Source organism: Marmota marmota, unplaced genomic scaffold (genome assembly GCF_001458135.2).
Source record: "Marmota marmota marmota unplaced genomic scaffold, marMar, whole genome shotgun sequence".
Classification (NCBI taxonomy): Eukaryota; Metazoa; Chordata; class Mammalia; order Rodentia; family Sciuridae; genus Marmota; species Marmota marmota.
This window is the reverse complement of record NW_025999869.1, coordinates 21384362-21397531: the sequence shown is the minus strand read 5'-3', so window position 1 is coordinate 21397531 and position 13170 is coordinate 21384362. Positions and strand designations below refer to the sequence as shown.

The 13170-nt window shown below is 47.4% G+C and overlaps 1 protein-coding gene across 2 annotated transcripts in view; it reads right to left on the bottom strand.

The window, feature by feature from the left end:
* Positions 1 to 7837: 7837 nt before the first annotated feature.
* Sparc (secreted protein acidic and cysteine rich) overlaps positions 7838 to 13170 on the bottom strand; it is a 22454-nt gene continuing 17121 nt past the window's right edge. For both annotated transcript variants that reach the window (XM_015492705.2, XM_015492704.2), the window contains exons 7-10: positions 12469 to 12602; positions 11720 to 11868; positions 9513 to 9661; positions 7838 to 9017 (exon numbers count right to left, since the gene is read on the bottom strand). In XM_015492705.2, coding sequence (XP_015348191.1) covers positions 8989 to 9017; positions 9513 to 9661; positions 11720 to 11868; positions 12469 to 12602 — 461 coding nt within the window. In that variant the 3' untranslated portion in view covers positions 7838 to 8988. The remainder of the gene's footprint in view (positions 9018 to 9512; positions 9662 to 11719; positions 11869 to 12468; positions 12603 to 13170) is intronic.

Here is a 13170-nt window from a genome sequence, read left to right as displayed (position 1 = left end):
GATGAGCACTTCCCAGGGTTAGCCAGGAGAGGAGCTGGCCACCCCTCCACCCAAACAGGGGGCTGAAATGGATGCATTTTGGAGAACAATTTGGCAGCCTCTGTGGACATTTTAGACACACATCAATTCTCCGTTTCAGCAGTTCCATGTGCAGGAATTCATCCCAGGGAAAGCCTTACACGTGTGCAGGAAGATGGATGCACAAGGTTGATCTCTGCAGCTTTGTCAGCACAAACCACCTGGAGACAGCACCGGCATGGGTGGCTACCTGTAGGTGCAGCCTTGAACTACTGCATTTGTGATATGAAATACTGACCAGCTGCGGCAAGGAAGGAGAATATGGAAATATGGGGAATATGGCCACAGGAAGATGATGAGCTATATTTCAAATTGGAAACTAAGAACACAAAAGAGAAAGAGTATGATCTCATTTGTGTAACAAATATATAGAGTGATGTAGATGCTTACATATTATTTCATTACTATAGTATAGCATGTGAGGAATACTAATAGTTTACCTCATTTTACACCCTTCTGCACAGTTTGAAGTTTTTCCCTTGGTAGCTTTTACCATGTGTTTATTGTTTTTATTACAGAAAGGAAATTGGACGATGAAAAAACGCTCACCATCTCTAGCACTCAGAGAAATGCAAATTAAAACTACTGTAAGATACCATCTCACTCCAGTCAGAATGGCAGCTGTTATGAAGACAAACAACAACAAGTGCTGGCGAGAATGTGGGGAAAAGGGTACACTCATACACTGCTGGTGGGACTGCAAATTGGTGCAGCCAATTTGGAAAGCAGAATGGAGATTCCTTGGAAAGCTGGGAATGGAACCACCATTTGACCCAGCTATTCCTCTTCTTGGACTATTCCCAAAGGACTTAAAAACAGCATACTACAGGGACACAGCCACATCAATGTTTATAGCAGCTCAATTCACAATAGCTAAACTGTGAAGCCAAACTAGATGTCCTTCAGTGAATGACTGGATAAAAAAAATGTGGCATTTATACACAATGGAATATTATTCAGCAATAAAAGAGAATAAAATCATGGTATTTGCAGGTAAATGGATGGCATTGGAGAAGATAATGCTAAGTGAAGTTAACCAATCCCAAAAGAACAAATGCCGAATGTTTTCTTTGATATAAGGGGGGGTGACTCATAGTGGGGTAGGGAGGGAGAGCATGTGAGGATTAGATGAATTGTAGATAGGGAAGGGGGGAGGAAAAGGGAGGGGGCAGGGGATTAGCAAGGATGGTGGAATGTGATGGACATCATTATACAAAGACATGTATGAAGACTTGAATTGGGTGTCGACATACCTTATATACAAACAGAGATATGAAAAATTGTGGTATATTTGTGTATTAAGAATTGTAATGCAAAAAAAAGTACATGTATAATGGCATAAATTGACGTGAACATACTTTATATACAGAGATATGAAAAATTGTGCTCTATATGTGTGATAATAATTGTAATGTATTCCGCTGTCATGTATTTAAAAAAACCAATAATAAAATCAATCCAAAAAAAAGAAAGAAAGGAAATCAGAGGCTCAGAGATAGAGATCACTTGGCTGGGACTGTGTAGTCTTCCAGTTTTTGCCAGCCTCAGGGACAGAACACAGCCTCCTGGCTTCTCTCTTTCCACTGTAGCCCACTCTCTTCTGTTTTAAGACCAGCAACCAGGCTTGGTCCACATGAAGGCTCTTCCTTGTGCCTATCTGTCCTCTGGCTGAGAACTGGGGATATGCATGTCTCAGGGCACAGGAATTCTATGTACTTGGGTCCTGAGAACCCTTGGTCCAGGCTGCTCTTCTAAACTGGGACCATAGTGTTGAGGGTTCCCATTCCTTAGGACAGGCTGACCCCTGCTGGTCTCCACAGGTAGTGCTCAGTAAACCCCCAATAAAGGCATTCTCAATGGTGGTTCTGTGGTCCTCTGGGGTTCTTTGGAAACTATGCAGAAATGTGGGGTGTGTGAAGGCACTGTTTGCATTTAGTGGCAGGGCCGGGAGAAGCTAGATGTCCTGCATAATAAATTGTCTCACTCCCTGCATGGCTTTTTTCTTTCGTTCGTTTTTATTGGTGCATTATGTTATACATAATGGTTGGGTTCATTTTGATAAAAATCACACATGCATGGAATTTGGTTTCCTCTATTTCAGTCCCTGGTGCCCCTTCCCTTTCCCTCTCCTTCCTCCCACCCCTTTTTCCCCTTCCTCTACTCTACGAGTCTTCTTTCACTCATTTATTTATTTATTTTTGATTGGTGTTTTATAGGTATACATAAGAGTGGAATTCACTGTGCTATAGTTACACATGCACATAGCATGATTTTGTTAAATTCCCTCTGCATTTCCTCCCATTTCCTGTTCCTCCTCCCTCCCTCTCAATATTCTTCTCCGCCACTGATCCTCCTTTCCTATATCTTTGTGATATCTGATTTCCACCCCCCACCAAATCAACACACACACTCCCCCCCCCATTTTCGTCTAGTTTCCATTTACAAGAGAAACATCCAACCCCTGCTATTCGAAGTCTGGTTTATGTCACTCAACATGATGTTGTCCAATTCCATTCATTTACCAGCAAATGCCATAATTTCATTTTCTTTATGGCTGAGTAAAACTCCATTGTGTATATATACATTTTCTTAATCTGCTCATCTATTGATGGGCATCTTAGCTGATTTTATAATGTGACTGTTGTAAATTGTTCTGCTATAAACATTGACATATAATTATAGTGTGTTGATTTTAGGTTTGGGGGATAAATACCAAGGAGTGGGATAGTTGGGTCATATGGTGGGTCCTTTCTTATTTTGAGGAAGTTTTGAGGACTTTTGCTTTCCACACTGGTTGTACTAATTCTGCGTGGCTTTTGAATGAACAAATTATCTGAGCTTTGCATTTAACTCCCCTTTACAAACAATAACAAAGTGGTTTAGGCTTTGTTTTGGTTTTCTTTGTTTTGTTATGGAATTATTTTTCAATGCCTCAAGATATACTTGCTCACCATCTCATAAACTCCTATCACCAGTACCACTTGTGTGGGGGTCACCTCTTCAACCCACTTGCATCCATCTGAAATTGCAGCCATGTCCTGAGCAAATATATAACTAGAGAGATTTGAGACTCCTTTCAACAGATGGAGAAATACTGTCAAATTAGCAGAGGTATGTGAAATGCAGAACTTTTAAATTATTTCATTTGTAGAAGTTGTTTAAAATGTATAACATTGACATTCTACATGCTTTTAAAATTTTTGTGCAGGATAATAAGAAAGCTATGTTATGAAACAATACATATCCCCCCCCACTATGATTCTTATGCTTGGGGAAGACTGACAATTACTGATATATGCCTGTCAAAATCTGTCCCATTCAAGCAGTACTTCCCTGTAGTTAATCCAGGGGTCCCAATCTCCGCTATGCATCATAATCCCCTGAGGAATTTTTAGAAATGCAGATACCCAGACCCCTCCTAATCTAGTAAATCAGACTGGGGCAAGGATGTAAGGCAACTCTATTATTAAAATCTTGCAGGTAGAACCAGGTGTAATGGTGCATACCTGTAAGTCCAATAACTGGGAAGACTGAGGCAGGAGTACTGCAAGTTCAAGGCACTAAGCAACTTAGCAAGACCCTGTCTCAAAATAAAAAAGAGCTGTGGATGTAGCTCAGTGGTAAAGTGCCCCTGGATTCAATCCCCTTGGGAGGAAGGAAGGAAGGAAGGAAGGAAGGAAGGAAGGAAGGAAGGAAGGAAGGAAGGGAGGGAAAGAAAGAGAGAAAAAAAAAAGAGAGAGAAAGAAAGAAAGAAAGAAAGTCTTGCAGGTGGATTTCCCATTGATGAAGAAGTTGGGGCAGAGGAGGAAGCCACTTCATTCCTTCTGCCTGAAACATACCTGATGATCATCAAAGTCAGGATTCAGGTGTCTTTCTACCCACTCTCTCCTAGAACGATATCAACAAAGCATTTTCTTTGCCCCCTGCTGGATGTCAGGCAGAGCTGCTAGCAAAATACATTAGGGAAGAGAGAGGATGGAGAAACCCTGACCTCCGTCTGAGCTGCAGTCTGAGCTCTTACATTGCCATATCTAGCAAAGAAAAAGACAGGATTCCCAGTTAAATTGGAATTTCAGATATCCAATAAATATATTTTTAGTAGAAATATGTCTTAAACATTACATGGGGCATATTCATGCTTTAAAACAAATGATTCATTTTTTACCTGAAATTCAGATTTAACTGGGAATCTTGTCTTTTATCTGGCTACCCTACCTGAGGGAATATCTTCCGCATCTCTGAACCTGTTTCCCCATGTGGAAAGTGAGGAGGCTCCAATAGATGGGCCCCTATGGCTTGCTGGTAGAGATGCAGGAGTTCTGTATCCCTGAGAGTTTTTCTCTCCATTCCCACCAGGGGGCGCCCTAACCCTCCTCAGTCCCTCATGGGCTGGTGACTCCCCTTTGGTCCTGCTGGCTCTTCTGGGTCATCTGGAAACCAGGTTGGAAGGCCCGGGAGAGTCAGATTTGCTCATTCCCTGGGACCACCATTCAGAAGGGGAGCAGTGGAGATCCTACAGTTTCTGAAGACTGCACCATCTCATCCAGATCTGTCTACCATTATTTAAAAGAGGACACTGAATGACCCCTTAGAGGGTGAGACACTTGTGCAGGCTCCCACAGCTGTCCTGGAAACTAGATCCCTAATTCCCTGTCTGGTGAACTGTCGCCACCCTTATTTTTCCATTTCCAGTTGGACACGTTTAACCCTTGCAGTCCTGGAGCCAAAACCAAGACACTGACGAGCCTGGCAGAACTGAGACACTCCCCAGTCTAGGTAGTGGGGAAGGAGTGACCTCTCACACTTGCCGGGAATGGTTGTTGGTGGTGATGATCTATTGGCTTGCTCTATGCTAGGCACAGCAACCTGTGAGGCAGGCACTATTCTCATCAGGAGTTTCACAGATGAAGAAAGAAGGGGAATCCAGTTCTGCAGCCGTTGAGAGGCAGAGAGGCTTCGATTCTCTGACTCCGCTGACCTGGGTGCCTCCTCTTTCCTTAAGGGCCTGGCCGTGTCCTCTTTAACCAATGGTAGCAGAGGCCTGGATGATCTCCAAAGGAGACCTTCACCTTCCCGTGAAAAGGAAAGGAGGGATTGGGGAAGTGAGGGGCGGCCACCATTTTGGTGCAAATGATTTTAAGATTGATAATTAAATTCTCTTTGGACAGTCAGATTATCAAAGAGAAGTTCTCTTAAGTTTTCTTCTTTAGCAAAAAAACAGCATGGGGTACATGCCTACCTGCACATTATTTTTTCATTGCATTTGTTATTTTTGTTGTTTTTATCTTTAAGTGTATTTCTATTTTTAGCAAATGAAACTGATCTTCCACTTAAGGCAATAGTGCAATTTCTTGTGAATGTTAAGGGGTGTGTGTGTGTGTGTGTGTGAGAGAGAGAGAGAGAGACCTTAAATGCTTTGCTTTAAAGGGAGGAGAGGAGGATATGGAAGCCCTGCCTGTAAGGATCCTGGATCCTGAGCTTTCCCACAGGCAGCAGGTGTGCAGCCCTACCCTGCCCCCCGCAGGGCCCTGGCCTGAGTCATGCTTCATGTCTCTTTGTACTGGCTTTTCCTTGAAAATACTGAGGAGCTCGCTACAGGGGGACAACCAAACACAGGGGAGAAAGCTCTGGGTTCCAGTCCTCCTCCCCCACCACCATCCTTTCTCATTCCTTTTTCGTGCCCAAGTCACCCAACCTCCCTGAACCTCAGTGAGTTGTTGGCAGATCTGTTGGTCGGTGCTGTGCACCCCACAAATGATCAGCCCTGGACCAACCTAGCAAGGCAAGTCCACCACCTTCCTCCACAGGGCCGTGTTTCCCACCTGCTGGAAGGAGCACCCGTGCACCTGTTTTCCAAGAGAGCCCTGCTTTGTTTCCTTTTAGCAGGCGCCTGCTGCTAACTGAAATGGTGATGTTAGGGATATCTGCTTAGCTAGGAGGGAGACTCCAGGGAAGCAAACCCCTGCCTGCCTTACCCCTGAGACCGTAGGATGATAGTGCCTCACACAATACACAGGCCCGAAAAACATTGTGAGCAGATGAACAAACCAGCAATGAAACTTACTCTCCTCCCTCTCTCTGCCCAGATGCCTCGAGATTATGAGCCGCTCAGCGCTGGGCTTGCATTCCTCATGAGAACAGGACCAAACCAGACAATCCCTCCCTTCTCTCCCTCCCATTATGCAGATGAGAACACCAAAATATGGTTGCTCTGTTTTTAGGAGTTGTATTATTTTAATAATCTTTAAATAATTTGAAATAAGCCGGGCGTGGTTCGCATGCCTGTAATCCCAGCAGCTCTGGAGGCTGAGGCAGGAGGATCGCAAGTTCAAAGCCAGCCTCAGCAACAGCCAGATGCTAAGCAAACTAGTGAGACCCTGTCTCAAACTAAAATACAAAGTAGGGTTGGGGATGTGGCTCAAGGGTCGAGTGTCCCTGAGTTTAATCCCCAGTACAAAAAAAGATTGAAATAAGGGGGACAACTTCTAAGTTTGACACCTGAAGACCCAACTATGTGGCCCATTGCAACTGAGCACATTTTTTGGTGCCTGTTTTTCCATCTCTACGGAGACTCCTGGAACTGAAATATCACACTAGTAACTAGCGTGTTGGACACACAAGCTGTAGAAAATGACCTGTGAGCTTGATGAGCTAGTCCCATTGAACTTCCTGTGATGATGAAAATGTTCTAGATCTTCCTTTTTATATAGGGGAACCACCAGCCAGCCATGCCTGTCAAGCACTGAAAATGTGGCTATTGTGACTGAGAAACTGGATTTTTATTTTTATTTTCAGGACTGGGCATGGAACCTACAGCCTCATTCATGATAGACAGCACTCGATCACTGAGCCATGTCCCCAGGCCCAGAGAAACTGAATTTTAAACTTCAATCAACTCATAAATGAATAGTGCAATGCTAGAATCATTCCAGGAAAGTATAATAAATATAACTAATGTAAAAACCAGTTCTAATGAATAACTAATATTATAGCTAATATAATAATACCTAGACTACTGCTAGAATGCTGTTGTCCTGTTAGACACACTCATGGTCACCTATACTCTTTCTTCATTGCACCCACCACATCCTGAAATTTGTATTTAGTTGTGCAATTATTTAATGTATCCTTCAAGGGACAATAAACTCCAAAAAAGCAAAGACTTTGCTAGACCATAATTGTGTCCCTGGTGCCTGTCATGGAACCTGGTATAGAATAGACAAATAGTAAATATTTGCTGAATGAATGAATGAACACATGTATGATTAATGAAAGGAGATAATTGCTTAGCCAAGTGAATTTCAATTATTAAAATTGGTCAGACCATAGGTCATTCAAAAGAGTTAGCTAAATTAGTACTCATACAGGTGCAATGGCGCACACCTGTAATCCCAGCAGCTTGGGAGGCTAAGGCAGGAGGTTTGCAAATTTCAAGGCCCGCCTCAGCAACTCAGCAAGGCCCTAAGCAACTTAGTGAGACCCTGTCTCAAAAATAAAAGATAAAACGGGCTGGGGATGTGGCTCAATGGTAAGGGTCGCTGGGTTTAACGCCCAGTACTCAAACAAATAAATAAATTAGTGCTCACAGCAACCATACATTCCCTGTGTATAAATAAGTGTGTATGTGCAGTGTGTGTCCAAAAACATGGTGGTAGGTTTGCATTTGTGTGGTTGTGTGTAGATACGTGTGCCCACGTGTTGTTGTGCCAGGGTAATAAGGTGCCCGAGACAAACACACATTGCAAAATCACCCAGGAAGGCAGTTTCTAAGTCATTACTTTTTATTTTGAAAGATTTGTCAAACTCTTCACATCACGGTGAGAGTTGGCACAATTAATAAGAAGCAGCTTTCTCATGAAATGCTTGGAGGTGCACGAGTTCTCAGCCTGTGAGATCTGACCATCCCATTGACTTTGAAGTTTCTCTGATTAATAGAAGATGCAAAGGGGGAAAGAAAAAAGGAAGAACGTGCTAGCAACTTAGGACAGCCATTGAAATGTGGAAAAAAAAAAATACAACCAATTCACCCAACTCTACTATTTCTGCTTTACTACTTTCCCATGTCTCATTCTTGGTTTTGTCTTCCTGCCTGAAAGGGCCTCTCATTTCCTGGAGCACCCTCCCCCGCCAAAAAAAAAAAAAAAAAAATCCAGAATCTCCAAAAGAAGTTAGGAGGGAAGAAGTCCTTGTAGCTGATCCGCGCCCTCAGAGCACGGAAGGCCCGGGGGCTCCCAAAAGTTCAAACAAACAGCCTGATGTGAAAAGAAATTAGACAAGGGTGAAGGAGGAAATGGGCTTCTATGAGAATTTGTGTATTTTTAGAACATGGCCCCAGAATCTTTCAGTCACAGCCCCAGGCAAAAAAAAAAAAAAAATAGACTTGCTTTCTATGGTTCTGGCTGTTGGGTCCCTGAGACCTCTCCCACCACTGTCCCAGGAATGGCCTTGCCAACAACATGTCTGTTACTTCCCGTCCCCACCTCCAGGCCACCTGGGGAAGACCCCAGGCAGCCAACATCATCCCCTGAAATAAAATTAACATAAAGTCTGACTTGGTGAGTATTAGTTTCAAGCAGAATAATAGAAAATCTGAAGATTCAATGTGTGTCGAAGGCAGACTCGAGCGGGTCAGCTTCCACCGTGACCAGCAAGACAATGGCCACGGTGTGCCAACGGCAAGAGAAAGGTGGGGCTGCGAATGGGCGACCCCCAGTTAAGTGACAAGCAAGAATGTCATGACTTGGGTTACCACTTCCATTTTTTAGCACCGTTAATGTACTCATTTAAATCTATGTTAGCACCTTATCCCCAGGCAGAACAACCAACCATCCAAACATTTTGAACATGGGGGGAAACAGGACCGGGAAGATCAAAGAGAAAGAATCCGGTTCTGCAGAAGGAGGCGTGGATTTAGATGACAAGATCCTTGTCGATATCCTCTGCAAAGCAAGAAAAGAGAGTTTACCATGAGGCCCTGGGTGGAGGAGAGGCGCTCCCCTGGAGGGGAAGGCGGTTGGATTCCCACCCATCCAGAGGCAGGGGGGCTGGGGCCAAGGCCAAGGTCCCCAGGGTGTTGGTAACGGAAGAACCTTGCCCCCCGTCTCTGGCCTGTCCCAGTCTCTTACACACCCGCCAAGTTACACTTCCTGCTTCCTCTCCGTAGCCTGCCAGTTCCCAGAATAGTGCTTGGCTCAAAGCGAGGGCCCAAGCTTGAGGTACAGAAATGGAACAAGAAAGAGACCTTGAGAGGGACAGAGAAGGATCTGGAAGACACCTGAGAGAGCAAGGCTCACCCAGCCTGGGAGAGCACACAGGGGTGAAATGAGCACAGAGGGCAGAGACAGCAGAGAAGGGGACTCAGGCAGCCGGCAGAGAGGTGGGGGACGACAGCCCACCACCTGGGGGACCGCGCCATGCCCCGGGCAGACACTCACTCTCCTTGATGCCGAAGCAGCCGGCCCACTCATCCAGGGCAATGTACTTGTCATTGTCCAGGTCACAGGTCTCGAAAAAGCGGGTGGTGCAGTGCTCCATGGGGATGAGGGGCGCACGCAGAGGGGCCAGCTCCGTGTGGGACAGGTACCTGCAGGAGAGGGCGGGGGAGGGCCTGAGCGCGGGAAAGCCCCAGCACAGGAGGCATCCGGGTAGTGAGCCTGCACGGCAGCATGGAAAGAGAGAACGTTCCATGCCAGGATCCCAGGTCTATCCCTGTTCTGCCATGAGTCTACTGTGGTCCTCGGAGCCCAGCTCTCCCCACCCCTTGATGGAGGGAGAGAAGCTGACCCTAATTTCTAAGGACCCCTCCATTTCTGAGGTGTCCTGGGCTCACTAGCAGAGGTCTCTTGGAGCATTTAACTGTTTCCTAATTAGCCAAGAGTTGGGGGCATAGAAACTTAAAAAAAAAAAAAAATCAAAATATTCAGCACTTCTGCTACTGCTAGGTCAGAAACTGGTATGAACACACATTTATACAGCTGCAAATGCCTCGGAAAGGGTCTACAAAGAGACACACCAAACCAGTGCCAGTGCTGACTTCCGGGCCTGGGATGGGCAGCCAGGGTCCAGGGAAGCTGTGAGTTTGCAAAGCTTTATTTTTGCATATCACACAAGGTCTTCTGGGAAGTCTCCTCTGATCTGCCTCCCACAGTCTTCCATTCCTATTCTTCCTGCTACCCGTGGACTCCAGAGCACATGTGTGATTTTTTTTCTTTTTTTCCCAATGCCCTTAACAATTTGTCCCAAGTCACTCTTCCCCTCAAGGGACTCCAGGGAACTTTGGGACTTCAATACTTTTTTTTTTCCTAACCAGACCTCACAGCCCATGCAACTCATGGAGGGAATCCCACGATGTTTGAACTGGAAGAAACACTCCCCGGCCCCACCCTGCTTCATTGCACAGGTCGGGAGACTGAAGGGAGGGGTGGGAACATAGGCAAATCCACCCACAACTCTAGGACCAGAGGAGGAGTAGGAGGTAGCTCCCCCAGCCCAGGCTGCAACGCACTCCCAGATGCATGTTTCCTGCAGGTGCATCTGGAAACCTCTCTCCAGATCCAGTTGTTGCCGTGGGATCCAAGGGCTCAGCCTGAGTTCCAGATGGTCCCCTATGATTTTCCCCCTCTCCCTCACAGTGAGTGACTCAGCTGGATCCCTGCCACGTCAAGAGCCTGGGAGAGAAGTAGCTGGGAGCTTCCCAGAGCCCCGGAGAACCCAGCCACCCAGGATGGACCACAGGGTGGGCACGATCCCCACGGACGGGCTAGACAAAGAGCTAGCAGTGAGCATCCCAGAGAGGAGTGTCCCAGGGTGCAGCGCTGTTCCCCCAGACATCTGAGCAGGGTGGCCCTCCTGTCCCCAGTGTGAGACATCTGCTTCTCATGATCAAAGAAAAGGGTGAAAGGGCTCCAGGAAAGAGGGGAAGGGTATCTCCTTCTGGCTGAGCTGGGTTCTTGCTCTCATTGCCACAAGAGCGGGCCTGCGGGTGGTGGCAGGGGTGAGAACAGAGCCTGATCTCTGAGCACTGTTAAAGTCCCTGCCTGGAACAGTCCTAGGCGCAGAAGAGACAGTGTGTACCTCGTAACCGCCCAGCTGCCTGCCTATTGTGCTGCATAAGTCATTTGGACAAGGGGCAGGTGACCTCAAGCCAGGGACAAGCAATGTAGTCGAAACCGAGTCCGAATTTTATAGGAACTTCCAGGCTTTGCTGGGACTGGGCCTCAGGATGAGGCTGAGACTCTGCTGGATGATTGTTCTGCTCCCAGATGTTCTGCCAAAGGACAGGGAATATGCCGGCCACCCTTGTACCCCCTGGGGTCTGGTACTCCTTCCTAACTGGTGGGGACCTAAGTCCCAACACTCTCAGAGTTAAGGAGGTATTTTCAGTTCCTGGTGACTTCCACCTCTGGCTCAAGGGCATCTTATTGCTTTCTTCTTCCCAAATCCACATCTTTTCTCCAAATGGCTCTTCCTTTTCTGCTCCAAGCCCCAGACAAACTGTGGGGTCTGAGGCTGGGAACAGTGGAGTTTGCCTAGAGGCTTTCTGGCTGCATCTAGTGAACCTACCAGCCCTGACCCGTGACTCCACCGGCTCCAGGGCCAAGCCAGAGCCGGCCCCTGTGGTCCTGAGGGCCTGGGGTCTTACCCATCAAAGGGGTGCTGGTCCAGCTGGCCAAACTGCCAGTGCACGGGGAAGATGTACATGTTGTAGTTCTTCTCAAAGTCCCGGGCCAGCAGCTCCACAGGGTGGTCGCCAGCTTCCAGGCGCTTCTCGTTCTCATGGATCTTCTTCACCTGTGGGGACAGAGACACGGGTGACAAAGGATCCACAGGAAAACCTCAAAGCCCACCTGGGCCCTTCCCACCTCTGACAGGAGGCCGGGGCAGACAGAAACCAGCCAAGACCTCAGGTCTCAGTAAGGAGAAGGAAGGGGCAGAGGCACTCACTCAAAAACAGGCAGGCCTGGGACCCCCTGAAAGTGTCCTCATAGAGCTCCACGGTCAGGGTCACCTGGAGAATGTGCTTAAGGGCAGCTTCCTGGCCACAGAGAAGCTGATGCACCAGGTTAAGGGAAGCTGAGGAGTTAACATCGCATCAGCATCTTGGATTAAAGATCCACAAACTCAGAAAGAAGAAGGCCCAGGACGTGTGTCTCTTTTGTTCAACACTGGGCCGGACAAAATGAGTGGACACCTTACTAAAGGACTTCTCAGGTCCTTTAAGATGCCTGTCAGCCTCCAAAGGCAGCAAGGAGAACCACATGCCCTGGTACTCAGGGCCAGTGTGCTTCCCAGGGAGGACGCAGGCTTACAGAGAGGGCCTCGTTCTAGGGCCAGGACAGGCTCTCAGTCAACCCAGGGCCCGCAAGGCCAGGCAGGAAAGAGCCCACTTACTCTCAGCTTCTGCTTCTCAGTCAGAAGGTTGTTATCTTCGTCCCTCTCGTACAGGGTGACCAGGACATTCTTGAGCCAGTCACGCATGCGCAGAGGGAATTCAGTCAGCTCAGAGTCCAGGCAGGGGGGGATGTCTAGGGTCCAGAACACATGGGTGGTCAGCCCAGACCCGGGCTCTCCCTGTCTGAGAGCTGACACGCTGCCCAAGCCACTCCACACCCATGCTGGACTCCCACGGCCGCTTCACCTAGTGCCTTGGGACAGTGCTCCCCACCTCTGAGCAGCTCCTCCCAGGAGACCCTGTGGGGAGAATGCTCTGAAAATGGGGATGTGCGGAGGTATCCCTCTGCCTCCTTGACCTTGATCTGCACTTCTGGGGTCAGGGTCACCTTCCTGGGTGATGGCTGTGGGTGTGAGGCCTGCAGAGGCTGAGCCTGCACTATGTCAAATGTCAGGAGGCGTTTGAAGACAGGAGGCTGAGGAATGAGCTTGGCAGGCTTATTGGGTTGGGGGCAGAGGAATCAGGAAAATGAGCCTCCAGAACTTTCTCAGAGATAATGACTCCATCCTGCCTTTATAACTTAGCCTCCCAGAGATCAGACCTGGAGATTTCATCCAAGTCCACCCTCTTCTTGGACACATTGGAGGTCAGTGGAGGAAGGGGCTTACTGCAGACCACATGATCAGAGCCCCCCCCCCCCC